This window comes from Ptychodera flava, chromosome 18 (genome assembly GCF_041260155.1).
Source record: "Ptychodera flava strain L36383 chromosome 18, AS_Pfla_20210202, whole genome shotgun sequence".
NCBI lineage: Eukaryota > Metazoa > Hemichordata > Enteropneusta > Ptychoderidae > Ptychodera > Ptychodera flava.
In genome coordinates, this window is record NC_091945.1 from 13,653,589 (window position 1) to 13,675,301 (window position 21,713).

Here is a 21,713-nt window from a genome sequence, read left to right on the forward strand (position 1 = left end):
GTCGACATGTTCTCAGGGATGCTCTAATGTGATATATTCAAAGTATGATGAAATCTTCAATTGTGTATTTTTGCAGCTATTCTAGCCACTTTTTTCTGGCCATTTAAATGAGCTATCAATGATTTCCACCTTCTTCATCAACATGTGTCAAAAATAGTTATTCCCTACATGAACACAGCGGAACTATATCGGCCGTTAGGTCGCTTGTTAGAGATTGTACTAGTTTTAGCGACTTGACGTTTTTTGTGCAGAACATTTCATTTCTTGTGTGAGGCAATGTCAAAATAATATTTCACCTTCTGTGGTATTGAATTCTTCTGTTGTTGTCTCGGGTAATGTGGTTGGTTCCTCTGAGGTAGTGCCCATTTCTGTTGAAGTCTCAAATTGAGTCGTTGTTTCGGGCTCGGTTGTTATATTGGTGGTGGTTGGCTCCTCTATAGTCGTAAGTTCAGCTGTTGTTACCTCATTGGTTGTCATTTCAGCAGTTGTGGTGGCCTCTATCGTTGTTGTCATTTCTTTGTCAGAAAAAAGCAGTAAACAGTATGCTGATACAACTATTTTGAATTTCCGAAAACTAACATCCACTTTTCAAATAAAACTAACAAAGTAAGAAACATATTTTCAGCACACTGTATGGAAACCCAATAATACTTACTAAATTTTAGCTGAATAGTGCATATACAGATGAATACAGTCAAGAATCCATTGCTTGTATTTAGCAAGCCTATATTCGTGTGGATTCATGTGAAGTAACTCTTATTACTCTATAATACAGGCAACTCAATAATGTGAATTTATCTGTATTATTATGTTTTGATGCAGTGGCAGTTGTGGTGGCCTCTACGGTCGTTGTCATTTCTTTGTCAGATGAAAAACAGTAAGAACGTACGCAAATACAACGACTCTAAGCTTCCTCAAATAATGAGACCCATTTCAAATAACACGAACCAAGGAGCCAACATATTATTCAATATGCTCATTTTTAGAGTTTGTACTCGATTTAGCCATTTGACGTTTTTGTGCAGAACATTTGATTTCTTGTCCAAGGCAATGTCAAAATAATATTTCACCTTCTGTGGTATTGAATTCTTCTGTTGTTGTCTCGGCTATTGTGGTTGGTTCCTCTGAGGTAGTGCCCATTTCTGTTGTAGTCTCTACTTGAGTCGTTGTTTCGGGCTCGGTTGTTATATCTGTGGTGGTTGGCTCCTCTGTAGTAGTGGGTTCAGCTGTTGTTACCTCAGTGGTTGTCATTTCAGCAGTTGTGGTGGCCTCTACCGTTGTTGTCATTTCTTTGTCGGAAAAAAAGCCAGTAAACAATAAGCTAATACAACGATTTTAAATTTCCGAAATCTAACATCCACATTTTCAATAAAACAAACAAAGTAAGAAACATATTTTCAGCAGTTGTAGTGGCCTCTACCATTTGTCATTTTTTGTCAGTAAAAAAAGGTTAGAACGTATGATAATTCAACAATTTTAAATTTCCTTAAAGAATGAGCCCCTTTGGAATTACAGTAACATAAAAAAGAACATACTTAAGCAATAATGTACCCCCTCCGGCCCATTATGGCCGAAAGCAAACTTTGCACGACAAAATGTACGAGGTGAAGCCGAGTACATTATGGAGTGCAAAGTTTGCTTGAGTCCATTATGGGCTGGGAGGGGGCATTATTGCTATTATTTTATAGTTTTGGCAATGCCAGTGAATTTGTAGTTGTAGAAAACGAATAAAAAAGGAAATTTAAACTGAGTTTGAAGCCAGTGAGCGTCGTCCAGCATGATCGGCCCTGACTCTGTACATATTACATGCACTCCACACTGCACAGTGCACTGCACTGAACACGCGTTCAGCACAAAAAATGACCAGCACTTTCACGGTTCATTTTGAATTGAGAAACGATGTATTTTCGAAGGAAATGAAACGTAACTGCATCCCTACCGTCTATATCGAACTTGAAACATCACCTTTAAATATCATGCCATTCAAAAATCCGACACGGTGAAATGCCAGAGATGAAGAAAACGGAATGTTCATGCATCGACATCAGCATGATCAGCGAGCTGCATGCCATGGTATCAGCTGATCAATACGATCATTATTATGTCGCTAGTAGTACAGCATTCATTGCAAACGATATCAACAGAGTTCAACATTGTTATTCAAATGTTTATATTTCAATAATAATTGTGTCTATAAATTTAATTTTCGATGACTTCTTGAAGAGATATTTTATTTCGGCGAACGACAGAACTTGACGTATAACGGGTGCTTGAAAGGTACAGTTGACAAACATACTGGAGGGTTTCGGTACCGTCGCGATATCGAGAACAATGCAAGGTAAAATCACAGACATGGAGAAAAAAACGATGAATGAAAGTTGTCTCCGATTACAGTCAGTGCATCAGAATTAGGTGGCCGAGATGTTAGATCAACGGAGAGTCCACGTTGTTGTTGGTAGTAGCTGACCTTGGACCGAGACTTTGAATGGCTCCGTAGTACAACCAGCGTATCGGATGGGGACTGCATGCTGAGCGCCAGCCAGACAGACGACAAATGCATGCGTGAGGACTCAAAAAATGTGATACGTCGTTCAGTAAGACATTATTATCAATATTGTGCACCATTATCAAGATTTATAGTTTTGTGTATTACATGGTTTATCCGATATTTCCCTAATTTTAAATGCGCAGTCCTTTTTCGTTTTCCAAAACAAAACTTGCTCGCTGTGGGGCCGCAATGCTGAATAATGGAATACATTATCAGTAATAATGTATGGATGTGACGTCACAAAATTCACTGGTATTGACAAAGCTATAATATAATATTCAATATACACATTTTTAGAGTTTGTACTCGTCTTTGTCATTTAAAGATTTTGTGCAGAACATTTGATTTCTTGTCCGAGGCAATGCCAAAGTAACATTTTACCTTCTGTGGTATTGAATTCTTCTGTTGTTGTCTCGGTTAATGTGGTGGTTCCTCTGAGGTAGTGCCCATTTCTGTTGTAGTCTCTACTTGACTCGTTGTTTCGGGCTCCGTTGTTATATGGTGGTGGTTGGCTCCTCTGTAGTAGTGGGTTCAGTGTTGTTACCTCAGTGGTTGTCATTTCAGCAGTTGTGGTGGCCTCTACCGTTGTTGTCATTTCTTTGTCGGAAAGAAACAGTAAACAATATGCTAATACAACCATTTTGAATTTCCGTTAAAACTAACATCCACATTTCAAATAAAACGAACAAAGTAAGAAACATATTTTCAGCAGTTGTGGTGGCCTCTTACTTTGTTGTCATTTGTTTGTCAAATAATAAAGTAAGAACGTTGGCAATTACAACGATGTTAAATTTCCTCAAATTATGGGACCCATTTCAAAAAACACGAACCAAGAAGCCAACATATTATTTAATATAAACATTTTTTAGACTTTGTATTCGTTTTAGCTATTTGACGTTTTTGTACAGAACATTTGATTTCTTGTCCAAGGCAATGTCAAAATAATATTTCACCTTCTGTGGTATTGAATTCTTCTGTTGTTGTCTCGGCTATTGTTGTTGGTTCCTCTGAGGTAGTGCCCATTTCTGTTGTAGTCTCTACTTGAGTCGTTGTTTCGGGCTCGGTTGTTATATCTGTGGTGGTTGGCTCCTCTGTAGTAGTGGGTTCAGCTGTTGTTACCTCAGTGGTTGTCATTTCAGCAGTTGTGGTGGCCTCTACCGTTGTTGTCATTTCTTTGTCGGAAAAAACAGTAAACAATAAGCTAATACAACGATTATAAATTTCCGAAATCTAACATCCAAATTTTCAATAAAACAAACAAAGTAAGAAGCATATTTTCAGCAGTTGTGGTGGCCTCTACCATTTGCTTTTTTTGTCTGTAAAAAAAAACAAGGTTGAACGTATGCTAATTGAACAATTTCAAATTTCCATAAAGAATGAGGCCCTTTTCAAATTACACTAACAAAGAAATCAACATATTATTCAATATACAAATTTTTAGAGTTTGTACTCCTTTTAGCCATTTGAGGTTTTTTGTACAGTACATTTGATTTTTTGTACGACGCAATGTCAAATAATATTTCACCTTCTGTGGTATTGAATTCTTCTGTTGTTGTCTCGGCTATTGTTGTTGGTTCCTCTGAGGTAGTGCCCATTTCTGTTGTAGTCTCTACTTCAGTCGTTGTTTCAGGCTCGGTTGTTATATTGGTGGTGGTTGGCTCCTCTGTAGTAGTGGGTTCAGCTGTTTTTACCTCAGTGGTTGTCATGTCAGCAGTTGTGGTGGCCTCGGGTAATGTGGTTGGTTCCTCTGAGGTAGTGCCCATTTCTGTTGTAGTATCTACCTGAGTCGTTGTTTCGGGCTCGGTTGTTATATCTGTGGTGGTTGGCTCCTCTGTAGTAGTGGGTTCAGCGGTTGTTACCTCAGTGGTTGTCATTTCAGCAGTTGTGGTGGCCTCTACCGTTGTTGTCATTTCTTTGTCAGAAAGAAACAAGTAAACAATATGCTAATACAACCATTTTGAATTTCCGTTAAAACTAACATCCACATTTCAAATAAAACGAACAAAGTAAGAAACATATTTTCAGCAGTTGTGGTGGCCTCTACCTGTGTTGTCATTTGTTTGTCAAATAATAAAGTAAGAACGTTGGCAATTACAACGATATTAAATTTCCTCAAATTATGGGACCCATGTCAAAAACACGAATCAAGAAGCCAACATACTATTTAATATAAACATTTTTAGACTTTATATTCGTTTTAGCTATTTGACGTTTGTGTATAGAACATTTAAATTCTTGTCCGAGGCTATGTCAAAATAATATTTCACCTTCTGTGGTATTGAATTCTTCTGTTGTTGCCTCAGGTAATGTGATTGGCTCCTCTGAGGTAGTGCCCATTTCTGTTGTAGTCTCTACCTGAGTCGTTGTTTCGGGCTCGCTTGTTATATCTGTGGTGGTTGGCTCCTCTGTAGTAGTGGGTTCAGCGGTTGTTACCTCAGTGGTTGTCATTTCAGCAGTTGTGGTGGCCTCTACCGTTGTTGTCATTTCTTTGTCAAAAAGAAACAAGTAAACAATATGCTAATACAACTATTTTGAATTTCCGTTAAAGAAACATCCACATTTCACATAAAACGAACAAAGTAAGAAACATATTTTCAGCAGTTTTGGTGGCCTCTAGCGTTGTTGTCATTTCTTTGTCAGATAAAAAACACTAGACAATAAGCTGATCTAACGATTTTGAATTTCCTAAAACTAACATCCACATTTTCAATAAAACGAACAAAATAAGAAACATATTTTCAGCAGATGTTGTGGCCTCTACCATTTCGTCATTTCTTTGTCAGAAAAAAAATTAGAACGTATGCTAATTCAACAATCTTAAATTTCCTTAAACAATGAGGCCCTTTGAAATTTCACTAACAAAGAATACAACATATTATTCAATATACTCATTTTTAGAGTACCGAGTATGTACTCGATTCAGCCACTTGAAATTTTTGTACAGACATTTTATTTATTGTCCGAGGCAATGTAAAAATAATATTTTACCTTCCGTGGTATTGAATTCTTCTGTTGTTGTCTCGGGTAATGTAGTTGGTTCCTCTGAGGTAGTGCCCATTTCTGTTGTAATCTCTACTTGAGTCGTTGTTTCGGGCTCGGTTGTTATATCTGTGGTGGTTGGCTCCTCTGTAGTAGTGGGTTCAGCTGTTGTTACCTCAGTGGTTGTCATGTCAGCAGTTGTGGTGGCCTCTACCGTTGTTGTCATTTCTTTGTCGGAAAGAAACAAGTAAACAATAAGCTAATACAACGATTTGAATTTCCTAAAACTAACATCCACATTTTCAATAAAACGAACAAAATAAGAAACATATTTTCAGCAGATGTTGTTGCCTCTACCATTTCGTCATTTCTTTGTCAGAAAAAAAATTAGAACGTATGCTAATTCAACAATCTTAAATTTCCTTAAACAATGAGGCCCTTTGAAATTTCACTAACAAAGAATACAACATATTATTCAATATACTCATTTTTAGAGTACCGAGTATGTACTCGATTCAGCCACTTGAAATTTTTGTACAGACATTTTATTTATTGTCCGAGGCAATGTCAAAATAATATTTCACCTTCTGTGGTATTGAATTCTTCTGTTGTTGTCTCCGTTAATGTGGTTGGTTCCTCTGAGGTAGTGCCCATTTCTGTTGTAGTCTCTACTTGAGTCGTTGTTTCGGGCTCGGTTGTTATATCTGTGGTGGTTGGCTCCTCTGTAGTAGTGGGTTCAGCTGTTGTTACCTCAGTGGTTGTCATTTCAGCAGTTGTGGTGGCCTCTACCGTTGTTGTCATTTCTTTGTCAGAAAGAGAAACAAGTAAACAATATGCTAATACAACCATTTTGAATTTCCGTTAAAACTAACATCCACATTTCAAATAAAACGAACAAAGTAAGAAACATATTTTCAGCAGTTTTGGTGCCTCTACCATTTGTCATTTTTTGTCAGTAAAAAAACAGTTAGAACGTATGCTAATTCAACAATTTCAAATTTCCATAAAGAATGAGGCCCTTTTGAAATTACACTAACAAAGAAATCAACATATTATTCAATATACAAATTTTTAGAGTTTGTACTCCTTTTAGCCATTTGACGTTTTTTTGTACAGAACATATGATGTTTTGTACGACGCAATGTCAAATAATATTTCACCTTCTGTGGTATTGAATTCTTCTGTTGTTGTCTCGGGTAATGTGGTTGGTTCCTCTGAGGTAGTGCCCATTTCTGTTGTAGTCTCTGCTTGAGTCGTTGTTTCGGGCTCGGTTGTTATATTGGTGGTGGTTGGCTCCTCTGTAGTAGTGAATTCAGCGGTTGTTACCTCAGTGGTTGTCAAGTCAGCAGTTGTGGTGGCCTCTACCGTTGTTGTCATTTCTTTGTCAGAAAAAAGCAGTAAAAACATACATGCCAAACTAAGGCGGCACAAGCGTTGTAGGTTCATATCTAGCCTAAACCCCCAAACGGCGTTGAAAATCCGCCGTTTGCCGGATTACAGGCAAAGTTGAGAACTAGTTGATTAACAAAGCCATCCTCCGGGAGAGAAATTTAATCATGTACATCCTGATAACGTAACAAAAGATGGTCACACTTGACGATGGCTATGTTGTTAACACCTTGTCATGATTGACATGTTTAATGGGATGCGGGGCATTCGTCACAGAATGATGGTATATTCTACGCGTGCCGACAAAGGGAAAAACGACACAACGATGAATGATACTCGTGAATGGATAAAATTCCAGCCGGCGGCCGTAATGTTGTAAACGCGGTGTTTACTTCAGCATGGACGGCCAGCATGTTTCGGAACACAAGCGACTGAGGTACTTTATAATTGTGCGAGCCCATCATTACTTTATTATTTGGTAAATGTACGTTATTTATTGTCATCAGGCAGTTTTTACGCTGCGTCTCGCCATAATCTTTCCCAACACAAACAAAAAAATTATCGTAAACATTAATCGAAACTTCCCTGCACAAACACTATTGTAACACAAACAATCGGTTAGTAATGTAGGGACGGTTAGTAATGTAGGGATAATCGCAATCATACCAATTCACAATCCGATAACACTAGGTCAGAATTCGTAATACGATAGTTGTAAACACAGACACAAACAGCACAGAACAGAGAGTAAATAACCAGTACACAAACAAAGTCAAATTTATGAAAGAAAGATATATGGACCTCAGGCCAAAAGACCAAGAAGTGATGTCAGGTGTTTCAAAAATAGTAAGCGCATCCTGCCCCACATGTGGCACCCGCCATTATCAATCTGTAAATCAGATAGGTAGTGGTCACTAACTAAGGCACAATGTCACCGGTGCCATCAGTGATCATTTGTCGAAGAGAGATATTGTATTTATATACCAGCTTGCGATACCTGCGAAAAACCGTTTGAATATAGAGACAAGTCTTGCTCTGGTGTAACCTTGATTTAACAGTTTGTAAGAGAGATAGCCATGTCTCTGTATAAAATCAACATATGAACTGCATGCTCTTGCACATCGATTAAGCTGGGAAATGTATTCCCCATAAGTTGCTGAGAGTGGAATATTACTGATGAGGTGTGGAAAATTGATTATACTAAAGTTGAAATCATCTCGCTTGTCATATAGTCTGGTAGAAAGGTGACTGTGCTTTAAAATTTAATGGGTATGTGTACCAACAGTAGCCAGATTAACTATTTCACACCTTGATTAAGTGCGCACTTGTTGTCATTGTAAAATAATCACAATCATACCAATCCATAATCCAATGACAGTAGGTCAGAATTCGTAAGACAATAGTTGTAAACATAGACACAAAACAGCACAGAACAGACAGTAAATAGACGGTACACAAACAAAGGCATATTCTTGAAAGAAAGATATATGGACCTCAGGCCAGAAGACCAAAAAGTGATGTCAGGTGTTTCGAAAATAGTAAGCGCATCCTGCCCCACATGTCGCACCCGCCATATATAAATCTATAAGTCATATAGGTAGTGGTCACTAACTAAGGCCCAATGTCACCGATGCCATCAGTGATCATTTGTCGAAGAGAGATATTGTAAAGTTACGCTAGCTGATACCACTCCCCCTGTACAGGTTTGTAAACAATCATGTTTATTTACAAAACACAGGGTGTTTATTGGATAGCAAACATTGTTCACACTTCTGTATTGTCATTGTAATGACTGTCTAGCAACAGAATTGTGCTAAAGGGTTTTCTCATGCCGCACGGACGCAAGCACTGACAAGACCAAACCTATAAGTCCCCGCCACAGTGTCCGTAGGAACAAAACACACAGTCACGCATTTTAAAAGACACAAACAAACAAAGCAACATATTTCAAAATATATATTTTTTAGAAATTATACACGTTCACATATTTGACGTTATGTTTGGAAGATTTGACTTTTCGCAAGGCAATGTAAAATTACTATTTTTACCTTCTGTGGTAATTAATTCTTCTGTTGTTGTTTCGGGTAGCGTGGATGGTTTCTCTGAGGAAGTGCCCATTTCTGTTGTAGTCTCTACTTGAGTCGTTGTTTCGGGCTCCGTTGTTATATCTGTGGTAGTTGGCTCCTCTGTAGTAGTGGAATCAGTGGTTGTTACCTCAGTGGTTGTCACTTCAGCAGTTGTAGCTGCCTCTACCGTTGTTGTCATTTCTTTGTAAGGGAAAAAGCAGTACAAACATTATGCTAATACAACGATTTTACATTAACTAAAATAATGACACGGATTTAGAAAGAGCAGTAAAAACATAATGCTAATACTACGATTTTAAATTTGCTAAAACAATCACATGCATTTTAAACGAAGCGAACAAATAAAGCGATATACATGTACTGTGAAATAACTGAGTTTTTTAGAGTTTATACAAGTTCACGTATTTCACGTTAATTTTGCAAGATTTGATTTTTCCTCCTAGAAAAAATTATAATTAATATTTTACCGTCTGTTGTAGTTAGTTCTTCTGTTGTTTTCTCGGGTATTGTTGTTGGTTCCTCTGAGGTAGTGCCCAATTCTGTTGTAGTCTCTACTTGAGTCGATGTTTCGGGCTCCGTTGTTATATCTGTGGTGGTTGGCTCCTCTGTAGTAGTGGGTTCAGCGGTTGTTACCTCAGTGGTTGTCATTTCAGCAGTTGTAGTGGCCTCTACCGTTGTTGTCATTTCTTTGTCAGGGAAAGAGCAGTAAAAACATAATGCTAATACAACGATTTTAAATTTGCTAAAAACAATCATACGCATTTTAAACGAAACGAACAAACAAAGCGATATGCATGTATTATGAAATAACTGAGTTTTGTAGAGCTTATACAAACTCACGTTCTAAAAAGTATATTTGCAGATTTCATTTTTCGACCAAGACAAAAATCATAATTGATAACTCACCTTCTGTGGTAGTTAATTCTTCTGTTGTTGTCTGGGGTAGTGTGGTTGGTTCCTCTGAGGTAGTGCCCATTTCTGTTGTAGTCTCTACTTGAGTCGTTGTTTCGGGCTCCGTTGTCATATCTGTGGTGGTTGGCTCCTCTGTAGTAGTTGGTTCAGCGGTTGTTACCTCAGTGGTTGTCATTTCAGCAGTTGTAGTGGCCTCTACCGTTGTTGTCATTTCTTTGTCAGGGGAAAAGCAGTAAAAAATAATGCTAATACAACGACTTTCAATTTGCTAAAACAATCACACGCATTTTAAACGAAACGAACAAACAAAGCGATATATTTTGAAATAAATGAGTTATTTAGAGTTTATACAAGTTCACGTATTTGACGTTCAATGTGGAAGATTTGACTTTTCATCCAAGACAAATTATAATTAATATTTCACCTTCTGTGGTAGTTAATTCTTCTGTTGTTGTCTCGGGTAGTGTTGTTGGTTCCTCTGAGGTAGTGCCCATTTCTGTTGTAGTCTCTACTTGAGTCGTTGTTTCGGGCTCCGTTGTCATATCTGTGGTGGTTGGCTCCTCTGCAGTAGTGGGTTCAGCGGTTGTTACCTCAGTGGTTGTCATTTCAGCAGTTGTAATGGCCTCTACCGTTGTTGTTATTTCTTTGTCAGGGGAAAAGCAGTAAGAAGTAATTCTTACACAACGAATTTCAATTTGCTAAAACAATCACACGCATTTTAAACGAAACAAACAAACAAAACGATATATTTGAAATAAATGAGTTTTTTAGAATTTATACGAAATTCACGAATTTGACGTTAATATGCAAGATTTTATTTTTCGTCCGAGACAAATTATAATTATATTTCACCTTCTGTTGAAGTAAAAAGTAGTAAAAACATAATGCTAATACAACGTTTTCAAATTTGCTAACACAATCACACGCATTTTAAACGATACCAACAAACAAAGCGATATATTTTGAAATAAATGAGATTTTTAGAGTTTATACAAGTTAACGTATTTGACTGTCAGTGCGGAGGATTTGACTTTTTCCTAGACAAATTATAATTCATATTTCACCTTCTGTGGTAGTTAATTCTTCTGTTGTTGTCTCGGCTATTGTTGTTGGTTCCTCTGAGGTAGTGCCCATTTCTGTTGTAGTCTCTACTTGAGTCGTTGTTTCGGGCTCCGTTGTTATATCTATGGTGGTTGGCTCCTCTGCAGTAGTGGGTTCAGCGGTTGTTACCTCAGTGGTTGTCATTTCAGCAGTTGTAGTGGCCTCTACCGTTGTTGTCATTTCTTTGTCAGGGGAAAAGCAGTAAGAAGTAATTCTTACACAACGAATTTCAATTTGCTAAAACAATCACACGCATTTTAACGAAACAAACAAACAAAACGATATATTTGAAATAAATGAGTTTTTTAGAATTTATAACGAAATTCACGAATTTGACGTTAAATATGCAAGATTTTATTTTTCGTCCGAGACAAATTATAATTATATTTCACCTTCTGTTGAAGTAAAAAGTAGTAAAAACATAATGCTAATACAACGTTTTCAAATTTGCTAACACAATCACACGCATTTTAAACGATACCAACAAACAAAGTGATATATTTTGAAATAAATGAGATTTTTAGAGTTTATACAAGTTAACGTATTTGACTGTCAGTGCGGAGGATTTGACTTTTTTCCTAGACAAATTATAATTAATATTTCACCTTCTGTGGTAGTTAATTCTTCTGTTGTTGTCTCGGGTAGTGTGGTTGGTTCCTCTGAGGTAGTGCCCATTTCTGTTGTAGTCTCTACTTGAGTCGTTGTTTCGGGCTCCGTTGTCATATCTGTGGTGGTTGGCTCCTCTGTAGTAGTTGGTTCAGCGGTTGTTACCTCAGTGGTTGTCATTTCAGCAGTTGTAGTGGCCTCTACCGTTGTTGTCATTTCTTTGTCAGGGGAAAAGCAGTAAAAAATAATGCTTATACAACGACTTTCAATTTGCTAACACAATCACACGCATTTTAAACGAAACGAACAAATAAAGCGATATATTTCGAAATAAATGAGTTTTTTAGAGTTTATACAAGTTCACGTATTTGACGTTCAGTGTGGAAGATTTAACTTTTCGTCCTAGACAAATTATAATTAATATTTCACCTTCTGTGGTAGTTAATTCTTCTGTTGTTGTCTCGGGTAGTGTGGTTGGTTCCTCTGAGGTAGTGCCCATTTCTGTTGTAGTCTCTACTTGAGTCGTTGTTTCGGGCTCCGTTGTCATATCTGTGGTGGTTGGCTCCTCTGTAGTAGTTGGTTCAGCGGTTGTTACCTCAGTGGTTGTCATTTCAGCAGTTGTAGTGGCCTCTACCGTTGTTGTCATTTCTTTGTCAGGGGAAAAGCAGTAAAAAATAATGCTTATACAACGACTTTCAATTTGCTAACACAATCACATGCATTTTAAACGAAACGAACAAATAAAGCGATATATTTTGAAATAAATGAGTTTTTTAGAGTTTATACAAGTTCACGTATTTGACGTTCAGTGTGGAAGATTTAACTATTTGTCCTAGACAAATTATAATTAATATTTCACCTTCTGTGGTAGTTAATTCTTCTGTTGTTGTCTCGGGTAGTGTGGTTGGTTCCTCTGAGGTAGTGCCCATTTCTGTTGTAGTCTCTACTTGAGTCGTTGTTTCGGGCTCCGTTGTCATATCTGTGGTGGTTGGCTCCTCTGTAGTAGTTGGTTCAGCGGTTGTTACCTCAGTGGTTGTCATTTCAGCAGTTGTAGTGGCCTCTACCGTTGTTGTCATTTCTTTGTCAGGGGAAAAGCAGTAAAAATAATGCTTATACAACGACTTTCAATTTGCTAACACAATCACATGCATTTTAAACGAAACGAACAAATAAAGCGATATATTTTGAAATAAATGAGTTTTTTAGAGTTTATACAAGTTCACGTATTTGACGTTAAATATGCAAGATTTTACTTTTCGTCCTAGACAAATTAGAATTAATATTTCACCTTCTGTGGTAGTTAATTCTTCTGTTGTTGTCTCGGGTAGTGTGGTTGGTTCCTCTGAGGTAGTGCCCATTTCTGTTGTAGTCTCTACTTGAGTCGTTGTTTCGGGCTCCGTTGTCATATCTGTGGTGGTTGGCTCCTCTGTAGTAGTTGGTTCAGCGGTTGTTACCTCAGTGGTTGTCATTTCAGCAGTTGTAGTGGCCTCTACCGTTGTTGTCATTTCTTTGTCAGGGGAAAAGCAGTAAAAAATAATGCTTATACAACGACTTTCAATTTGCTAACACAATCACATGCATTTTAAACGAAACGAACAAATAAAGCGATATATTTTGAAATAAATGAGTTTTTTAGAGTTTATACAAGTTCAGGTATTTGACGTTCAGTGTGGAAGATTTGACTTTTCGTCCTAGACAAATTATAATTAATATTTCACCTTCTGTGGTAGTTAATTCTTCTGTTGTTGTCTCGGGTAGTGTGGTTGGTTCCTCTGAGGTAGTGCCCATTTCTGTTGTAGTCTCTACTTGAGTCGTTGTTTCGGGCTCCGTTGTCATATCTGTGGTGGTTGGCTCCTCTGTAGTAGTTGGTTCAGCGGTTGTTACCTCAGTGGTTGTCATTTCAGCAGTTGTAGTGGCCTCTACCGTTGTTGTCATTTCTTAACAGGGAAAAAGCAGTAAAACCATGAGGCTAATACAACGATTTTAAATTTGCTAAAACAATAATACACATTTTAAACGAAACGAACAAACAAAGCCGCATATTTTGAAATAAATGAGTTTTTTTAGAGTTTCTACAAGTTCACATATTTAACGTTATATGTGGAACATTTTACTTTTTATCCAAGACAAATTAAAATTAATATTTCACCTTCTGTGGTAGTTAATTCTTCTGTTGTTGTCATGGCTATTGTTGTTGGTTCCTCTGAGGTAGTGCCCATTTCTGTTGTAGTCTCTACTTGAGTCGTTGTTTCGGGCTCCGTTGTTATATCTGTGGTGATTGGCTCCTCTGCAGTAGTGGTGTTCAGCGGTTGTTACCTCAGTGGTTATCATTTCAGCTGTAGTCGTTGCCTCTACCGTTGTTGTCATTTCTTTGTCAGGGGAAAAGCATTAAAAAATATGCTTATACAACGAATTTCAATTCGCTAACACAATCACATGCATTTTAAACGAAACGAACAAAGCTATTTATTTTGAAATAAATGAGTTTTTTAGAGTTTATACAAGTTCAGGTATTTGACGTTCAGTGTGGAAGATTTGACTTTTCGTCCTAGACAAATTATAATTAATATTTTACCTTGTGTGGTAGTTATTCTTCCGTTGTTGTCTCGGCTATTGTTGTTGGTTCCTCTGAGGTAGTGCCCATTTCTGTTGTAGTCTCTACTTGTGTCGTTGTTTCGGGCTCCGTTGTTAAATCTGTGGTGGTTGGCTCCTCTGTAGTAGTTGGTTCAGCGGTTGTTACCTCAGTGGTTGTCATTTCAGCAGTTGTAGTGGCCTCTACCGTTGTTGTCATTTCTTTGTCAGGGGAAAAGCAGTAAAAAATAATGCTTATACAACGAATTTCAATTTGCTAAAACGATCACACGCATTTCAAACGAAACGAACAAACAAAGCCATATATTGCGAAATAAATGAGTTTTTCTAGAGTTTATACAGGTTCACATATTTGACGTTAAATTTGCACGACTTGATTTTTCCTCCAAAACAATTATAATTAATATTTCACCTTCTGTGGTAGTTAATTCTTCCGTTGTTGTCTCGGCTATTGTTGTTGGCTCCTCTGATGTAGTGCCCATTTCTGTTGTAGTCTCTACTTGAGTCGTTGTTTCGGGCTCCGTTGTTAAATCTGTGGTGGTTGGCTCCTCTGTAGTAGTGGGTTCAGCGGTTGTTACCTCAGTGGTTGTCATTTCAGCAGTTGTAGTGGCCTCTACCGTTGTTGTCATTTCTTTGTCAGGGAAAATCAATAAAAATAATGCTTATACAACGAATTTCAATTTGCTAACACAATCACAAGCATTTTAAACAAAACTAACAAATAGCTATATATTTTCAAATAAATCAGTTTTATAGAGTTTATACAAGTTCACGTATTTGACGTTTAATGTGGAAGATTTAACATTTCGTCCTAGACAAATTAGAATTAATATTTCACCTTCTGTGGTAGTTAATTTTCTGTTGTTGTCTCGGCTATTGTTGTTGGCTCCTCTGAGGTAGTGTCCATTTCTGTTGTAGTCTCTACTTGAGTCGTTGTTTCGGGCTCCGTTGTCATATCTGTGGTGGTTGGCTCCTCTGTAGTAGTTGGTTCAGCGGTTGTTACCTCAGTGGTTGTCATTTCAGCAGTTGTAGTGGCCTCTACCGTTGTTGTCATTTCTTTGTCAGGGGAAAAGCAGTAAAAAATAATGCTTATACAACGACTTTCAATTTGCTAACACAATCGCACGCATTGTAAACGAAAGGAACAAATAAAGCGATATATTTTCAAATAAATGAGTTTTTTAGAGTTTATACAAGTTCACGTATTTGACGTTCAGTGTGGAAGATTTAACATTTCGTCCTAGACAAATTATAATTAATATTTCACCTTCTGTGGTAGTTAATTCTTCTGCTGTTGTCTCGGGTAGTGTGGTTGGTTCCTCTGAGGTAGTGCCCATTTCTGTTGTAGTCTCTACTTGAGTCGTTGTTTCGGGCTCCGTTGTCATATCTGTGGTGGTTGGCTCCTCTGTAGTAGTTGGTTCAGCGGTTGTTACCTCAGTGGTTGTCATTTCAGCAGTTGTAGTGGCCTCTACCGTTGTTGTCATTTCTTTACCAGGGAAAAAGCAGTAAAAACATGAGGCTAATACAACGATTTTAAATTTGCTAAAACAATAATCACACATTTTAAACGAAACGAACAAACAAAGCCGCATATTTTCAAATAAATGAGTGTTTTAGAGTTTCTACAAGTTCACATATTTAACGTTATATGTGGAAGATTTGACTTTTCATCCAAGACAAATTAGAATTTATATTTCACCTTCTGTGGTAGTTAATTCTTCTGTTGTTGTCTCGGGTAGTGTGGTTGGTTCCTCTGAGGTAGTGCCCATTTCTGTTGTAGTCTCTACTTGAGTCGTTGTTTCGGGCTCCGTTGTCATATCTGTGGTGGTTGGCTCCTCTGTAGTAGTTGGTTCAGCGGTTGTTACCTCAGTGGTTGTCATTTCAGCAGTTGTAGTGGCCTCTACCGTTGTTGTCATTTCTTTGTCAGGGGAAAAGCAGTAAAAAATAATGCTTATACAACGACTTTCAATTTGCTAACACAATCACATGCATTTTAAACGAAACGAACAAAGCGATATATTTTGAAATAAATGAGTTTTTTAGAGTTTATACAAGTTCAGGTATTTGACGTTCAGTGTGGAAGATTTGACTTTTCGTCCTAGACAAATTATAATTAATATTTCACCTTCTGTGGTAGTTAATTCTTCTGTTGTTGTCTCGGGTAGTGTTGTTGGTTCCTCTGAGGTAGTGCCCATTTCTGTTGTAGTCTCTACTTGTGTCGTTGTTTCGGGCTCCGTTGTTAAATCTGTGGTGGTTGGCTCCTCTGTAGTAGTTGGTTCAGCGGTTGTTACCTCAGTGGTTGTCATTTCAGCAGTTGAGGTGGCTTCTACCGTTGTTGTCATTTCTTTGTCAGGGGAAAATCAGTAAAAAATAATGCTTATACAACGAATTTCAATTTGCTAAAACGATCACACGCATTTCAAACGAAACGAACAAACAAAGCCATATATTGCGAAATAAATGGTTTTTTCTAGAGTTTATACAAATTCACATATTTGACGTTAAATTTGCAAGATTTGATTTTTCGTCCAAAACAAATTATAATTAATATTTCACCTTCTGTGGTAGTTAATTCTTCTGTTGTTGTCTCGGCTATTGTTGTTAGCTCCTCTGAGGTAGTGCCCATTTCTGTTGTAGTCTCTACTTGAGTCGTTGTTTCGGGCTCGGTTGTTATAACTGTGGTGGTTGGCTCCTCTGTAGTAGTGGGTTCAGCGGTTGTTACCTCATTGGTTGTCATTTCAGCAGTTGTAGTGGCCTCTACCGTTGTTGTCATTTCTTTGTCAGGGGAAAAGCAATAAAAAATAATGCTTATACAACGAATTTCATTTTGCTAACACAATCACAAGCATTTTAAACAAAACTAACAAATAGCTATATATTTTCAAATAAATCAGTTTTATAGAGTTTATACCAGTTCACGTATTTGACGTTCAATGTGGAAGATTTAACATTTCGTCCTAGACAAATTAGAATTAATATTTCACCTTCTGTGGTAGTTAATTCTTCTGTTGTTGTCTCGGGTAGTGTGGTTGGTTCCTCTGAGGTAGTGCCCATTTCTGTTGTAGTCTCTACTTGAGTCGTTGTTTCGGGCTCCGTTGTTAAATCTGTGGTGGTTGGCTCCTCTGTAGTAGTGGTTTCAGCGGTTGTTACCTCAGTGGTTGTCATTTCAGCAGTTGTAGTGGCCTCTACCGTTGTTGTCATTTCTTTGTCAGGGGAAAAGCAGTAAAAAATAATGCTTATACAACGACTTTCAATTTCCTAACACAATCACATGCATTTTAAACGAACGAACAAATAAAGCGATATATTTTGAAATAAATGAGTTTTTTAGAGTTTATACAAGTTCAGGTATTTGACGTTCAGTGTGGAAGATTTGACTTTTCGTCCTAGACAAATTAGAATTAATATTTCACCTTCTGTGGTAGTTAATTCTTCTGTTGTTGTCTCGGGTAGTGTGGTTGGTTCCTCTGAGGTAGTGCCCATTTCTGTTGTAGTCTCTACTTGAGTCGTTGTTTCGGGCTCCGTTGTCATATCTGTGGTGGTTGGCTCCTCTGTAGTAGTTGGTTCAGCGGTTGTTACTCAGTGGTTGTCATTTCAGCAGTTGTAGTGGCCTCTACCGTTGTTGTCATTTCTTACCAGGGAAAAAGCAGTAAAAACATCAGGCTAATACAACGATTTTAAATTTGCTAAAACAATAATACACACATTTTAAACGAAACGAACAAAACAAAGCCGCATATTTTGAAATAAATGAGTGTTTTAGAGTTTCTACAAGTTCACATATTTAACGTTATATGTGGAAGATTTGACTTTTCATCCAAGACAAATTAGAATTAATATTTCACCTTCTGTGGTAGTTAATTCTTCTGTTGTTGTCTCGGGTAGTGTGGTTGGTTCCTCTGAGGTAGTGCCCATTTCTGTTGTAGTCTCTACTTGAGTCGTTGTTTCGGGCTCCGTTGTCATATCTGTGGTGGTTGGCTCCTCTGTAGTAGTTGGTTCAGCGGTTGTTACCTCAGTGGTTGTCATTTCAGCAGTAGTCGTGGCCTCTACCGTTGTTGTCATTTCTTTGTCAGGGGAAAAGCAGTAAAAAATAATGCTTATACAACGACTTTCAATTTGCTAACACAATCACATGCATTTTAAACGAAACGAACAAAGCGATTTATTTTGAAATAAATGAGTTTTTTAGAGTTTATACAAAATCAGGTATTTGACGTTCAATGTGGAAGATTTAACATTTCGTCCTAGACAAATTAGAATTAATATTTCACCTTCTGTGGTAGTTAATTCTTCTGTTGTTGTCTCGGGTAGTGTGGTTGGTTCCTCTGAGGTAGTGCCCATTTCTGTTGTAGTCTCTACCTGAGTCGTTGTTTCGGGCTCGGTTGTTATATCTGTGGTGGTTGGCTCCTCTTTAGTTTTGGGTTCAGCGGTTGTTACCTCAGTGGTTGTCATTTCAGCAGTTGTAGTGGCCTCTACCGTTGTTGTCATTTCTTAACCAGGGAAAAAGCAGTAAAAAACATGAGGCTAATACAACGATTTTAAATTTGCTAAAACAATAATACACACATTTTAAACGAAACGAACTTAAAAAGCGGCATATTTTGAAATAAATGTTTTTTTTAGAGTTTCTACAAGTTCACATATTAAACGTTATATGTGCAACATTTGACTTTTCATCCAAGACAAATTATAATTAATATTTTACCTTCTGTGGTAGTTAATTCTTCTGTTGTTGTCTTGGCTATTGTTGTTGGTTCCTCTGAGGTAGTGCCCATTTCTGTTGTAGTCTCTACCTGAGTCGTTGTTTCGGGCTCCGTTGTTATATCTGTGGTGGTTGGCTCCTCTGTAGTAGTGGGTTCAGCTGTTGTTACCTCAGTGGTTGTCATTTCAGCTGTAGTCGTTGCCTCTACCGTTGCTGTCATTTCTTTGTCAGGGGAAAAGCATTAAAAAAATAATGCTTATACAACGACTTTCAATTTGCTAACACAATCACATGCATTTTAAACGAAACGAACAAAGCGATATATTTTGAAATAAATGAGTTTTTTAGAGTTTATACAAGTTCAGGTATTTGACGTTCAGTGTGGAAGATTTAACTTTTCGTCCTAGACAAATTATAATTAATATTTACCTTCTGTGGTAGTTATTCTTCCGTTGTTGTCTCGGCTATTGTTGTTGGTTCCTCTGAGTCTGTTGTAGTCTCTACTTGAGTCGTTGTTTCGGGCTCCGTTGTCATATCTGTGGTGGTTGGCTCCTCTGTAGTAGTTGGTTCAGCGGTTGTTACCTCAGTGGTTGTCATTTCAGCAGTTGTAGTGGCCTCTACCGTTGTTGTCATTTCTTTGTCAGGGGAAAAGCAGTAAAAAATAATGCTTATACAACGACTTTCAATTTGCTAAAACGATCACACGCATTTCAACGAAACGAACAAACAAAGCATATAGTTGCGAAATAAATGAGTTTTTCTAGAGTTTATACAAATTCACATATTTGACGTTAAATTTGGAAAGATTTCATTTTTCGTCCAAAACAAATTATAATTAATATTTCACCTTCTGTGGTAGTTAATTCTTCGTTGTTGTCTCGGCTATTGTTGTTGGCTCCTCTGAGGTAGTGCCCATTTCTGTTGTAGTCTCTACTTGAGTCGTTGTTTCGGGCTCCGTTGTTATATCTGTGGTGGTTGGTCCTCTGTAGTAGTGGGTTCAGCGGTTGTTACCTCAGTGGTTGTCATTTCAGCAGTCGTTGTGGCCTCTACCGTTGTTGTCATTTCTTTGTCAGGGGAAAATCAGTAAAAATAATGCTTCTACAACGAATTTCAATTTGCTAAAACAATCACATGCATTTTAAACGAAACGAACAAATAGCTATATATTTTGAAATAAATCAGTTTTATAGAGTTTATACTAGTTCACTGTTTGACGTTCAGTGTGGAAAATTTGACTTTTGTCCTAGACAAATTATAATTAATATTTACCTTCTGTGGTAGTAAATTCTTCTGTTGTTGTCTCGGCTATTGTTGTTGGTTCCTCTGAGGTAGTGCCCATTTCTGTTGTAGTCTCTACCTGAGTCGTTGTTTCGGGCTCCGTTGTTATATCTGTGGTGGTTGGCTCCTCTGTAGTAGTGGGTTCAGCGGTTGTTTCCTCAGTGGTTGTCATTTCAGCAGTTGTAGTGGCCTCTACCGTTATTGTCATTTCTTTCCCAGGGAAAAAGCAGTAAAAACATGAGGCTAATACAACGATTTTAAATTTGCTAAAACATATACGCACATTTTAAACGAAACGAACAAACAAAGCCGCATATTTTGAAATAAATGAGTTTTTTAGAGTTTCTACAAGTTCACATATTTAAAGTTATATGTGGAACATTTGACTTTTCATCAAAGTCAAATTAGAATTAATATTTCACCTTCTGTGGTAGTTAATTCTTCTGTTGTTGTCTCGGGTAGTGTGGTTGGTTCCTCTGAGGTAGTGCCCATTTCTGTTGTAGTCTCTACTTGAGTCGTTGTTTCGGGCTCCGTTGTCATATCTGTGGTGGTTGGCTCCTCTGTAGTAGTTGGTTCAGCGGTTGTTACCTCAGTGGTTGTCATTTCAGCAGTTGTAGTGGCCTCTACCGTTGTTGTCATTTCTTTGTCAGGGGAAAAGCAGTAAAAAATAATGCTTATACAACGACTTTCAATTTGCTAACACAATCACATGCATTTTAAACGAAAGGAACAAATAAAGCGATATATTTTGAAATAAATGAGTTTTTAGAGTTTATACAAGTTAACGTATTTGACGTTCAGTGTGGAAGATTTGACTTTTCGTCCTAGACAAATTATAATTAATATTTCACCTTCTGTGGTAGTTAACTCTTCTGTTGTTGTCTCGGGTAGTGTGGTTGGTTCCTCTGAGGTAGTGCCCATTTCTGTTGTAGTCTCTACTTGAGTCGTTGTTTCGGGCTCCGTTGTCATATCTGTGGTGGTTGGCTCCTCTGTAGTAGTTGGTTCAGCGGTTGTTACCTCAGTGGTTGTCATTTCAGCAGTAGTCGTTGCCTCTACCGTTGTTGTCATTTCTTTGTCAGGGGAAAAGCAGTAAAAAATAATGCTTATACAACGACTTTCAATTTCCTAACACAATCACATGCATTTTAAACGAAACGAAGAAATAAGCGATTTATTTTGAAATAATGAGTTTGTTAGAGTTTATACAAGCTAAGGTATTTGACGTCCAGTGTGGAAGATTTGACTTTTCGTCCTAGACAAATTAGAATTAATATTTTACCTTCTGTGGTAGTTAATTCTTCCGTTGTTGTCTCGGCTATTGTTGTTGGTTCCTCTGAGGTAGTGCCCATTTCTGTTGTAGTCTCTACTTGAGTCGTTGTTTCGGGCTCCGTTGTTAAATCTGTGGAGGTTGGCTCCTCTGTAGTAGTGGGTTCAGCGGTTGTTTCCTCAGTGGTTGTCATTTCAGCAGTTGTAGTGGCCTCTACCGTTGTTGTCATTTCTTTACCAGGGAAAAAGCAGT

The 21,713-nt window shown here is 37.6% G+C and overlaps 4 protein-coding genes across 4 annotated transcripts; all 4 read right to left on the minus strand.

The window, feature by feature from the left end:
- Positions 1-279: 279 nt before the first annotated feature.
- On the minus strand, positions 280-13,557 carry LOC139117600 (mucin-2-like). Its single transcript, XM_070680841.1, has 19 exons — positions 13,341-13,557; positions 12,911-13,129; positions 12,482-12,700; positions 12,052-12,270; positions 11,622-11,840; positions 10,980-11,198; positions 10,340-10,558; positions 9,910-10,128; positions 9,471-9,689; positions 8,965-9,183; positions 6,688-6,906; positions 6,112-6,330; positions 5,537-5,755; positions 4,816-5,034; positions 4,074-4,460; positions 3,502-3,720; positions 2,930-3,145; positions 1,071-1,289; positions 280-515 (listed from the first exon to the last, which is right to left on the minus strand). The coding sequence occupies exons 1-19, from the start codon at positions 13,555-13,557 to the stop codon at positions 280-282; spliced, it is 4,341 nt and encodes a 1,446-aa protein (XP_070536942.1).
- A 652-nt stretch (positions 13,558-14,209) lies between these two features.
- On the minus strand, positions 14,210-14,843 carry LOC139117601 (integumentary mucin A.1-like). Its single transcript, XM_070680842.1, has 2 exons — positions 14,627-14,843; positions 14,210-14,415 (listed from the first exon to the last, which is right to left on the minus strand). Exons 1-2 carry the CDS (start codon positions 14,841-14,843, stop codon positions 14,210-14,212), a joined length of 423 nt encoding a protein of 140 aa, XP_070536943.1.
- A 221-nt stretch (positions 14,844-15,064) lies between these two features.
- Positions 15,065-19,136, minus strand: LOC139117602 (mucin-2-like). The gene is made up of 10 exons (XM_070680844.1): positions 18,920-19,136; positions 18,486-18,704; positions 18,060-18,278; positions 17,628-17,765; positions 17,199-17,417; positions 16,771-16,989; positions 16,340-16,558; positions 15,914-16,132; positions 15,482-15,700; positions 15,065-15,270 (listed from the first exon to the last, which is right to left on the minus strand). The coding sequence occupies exons 1-10, from the start codon at positions 19,134-19,136 to the stop codon at positions 15,065-15,067; spliced, it is 2,094 nt and encodes a 697-aa protein (XP_070536945.1).
- Positions 19,137-19,357: 221 nt separating this feature from the next.
- On the minus strand, positions 19,358-21,690 carry LOC139117603 (salivary glue protein Sgs-3-like). The gene is made up of 5 exons (XM_070680845.1): positions 21,474-21,690; positions 21,046-21,264; positions 20,617-20,835; positions 20,186-20,404; positions 19,358-19,551 (listed from the first exon to the last, which is right to left on the minus strand). Exons 1-5 carry the CDS (start codon positions 21,688-21,690, stop codon positions 19,358-19,360), a joined length of 1,068 nt encoding a protein of 355 aa, XP_070536946.1.
- Between the last annotated feature and the right edge of the window lie 23 nt (positions 21,691-21,713).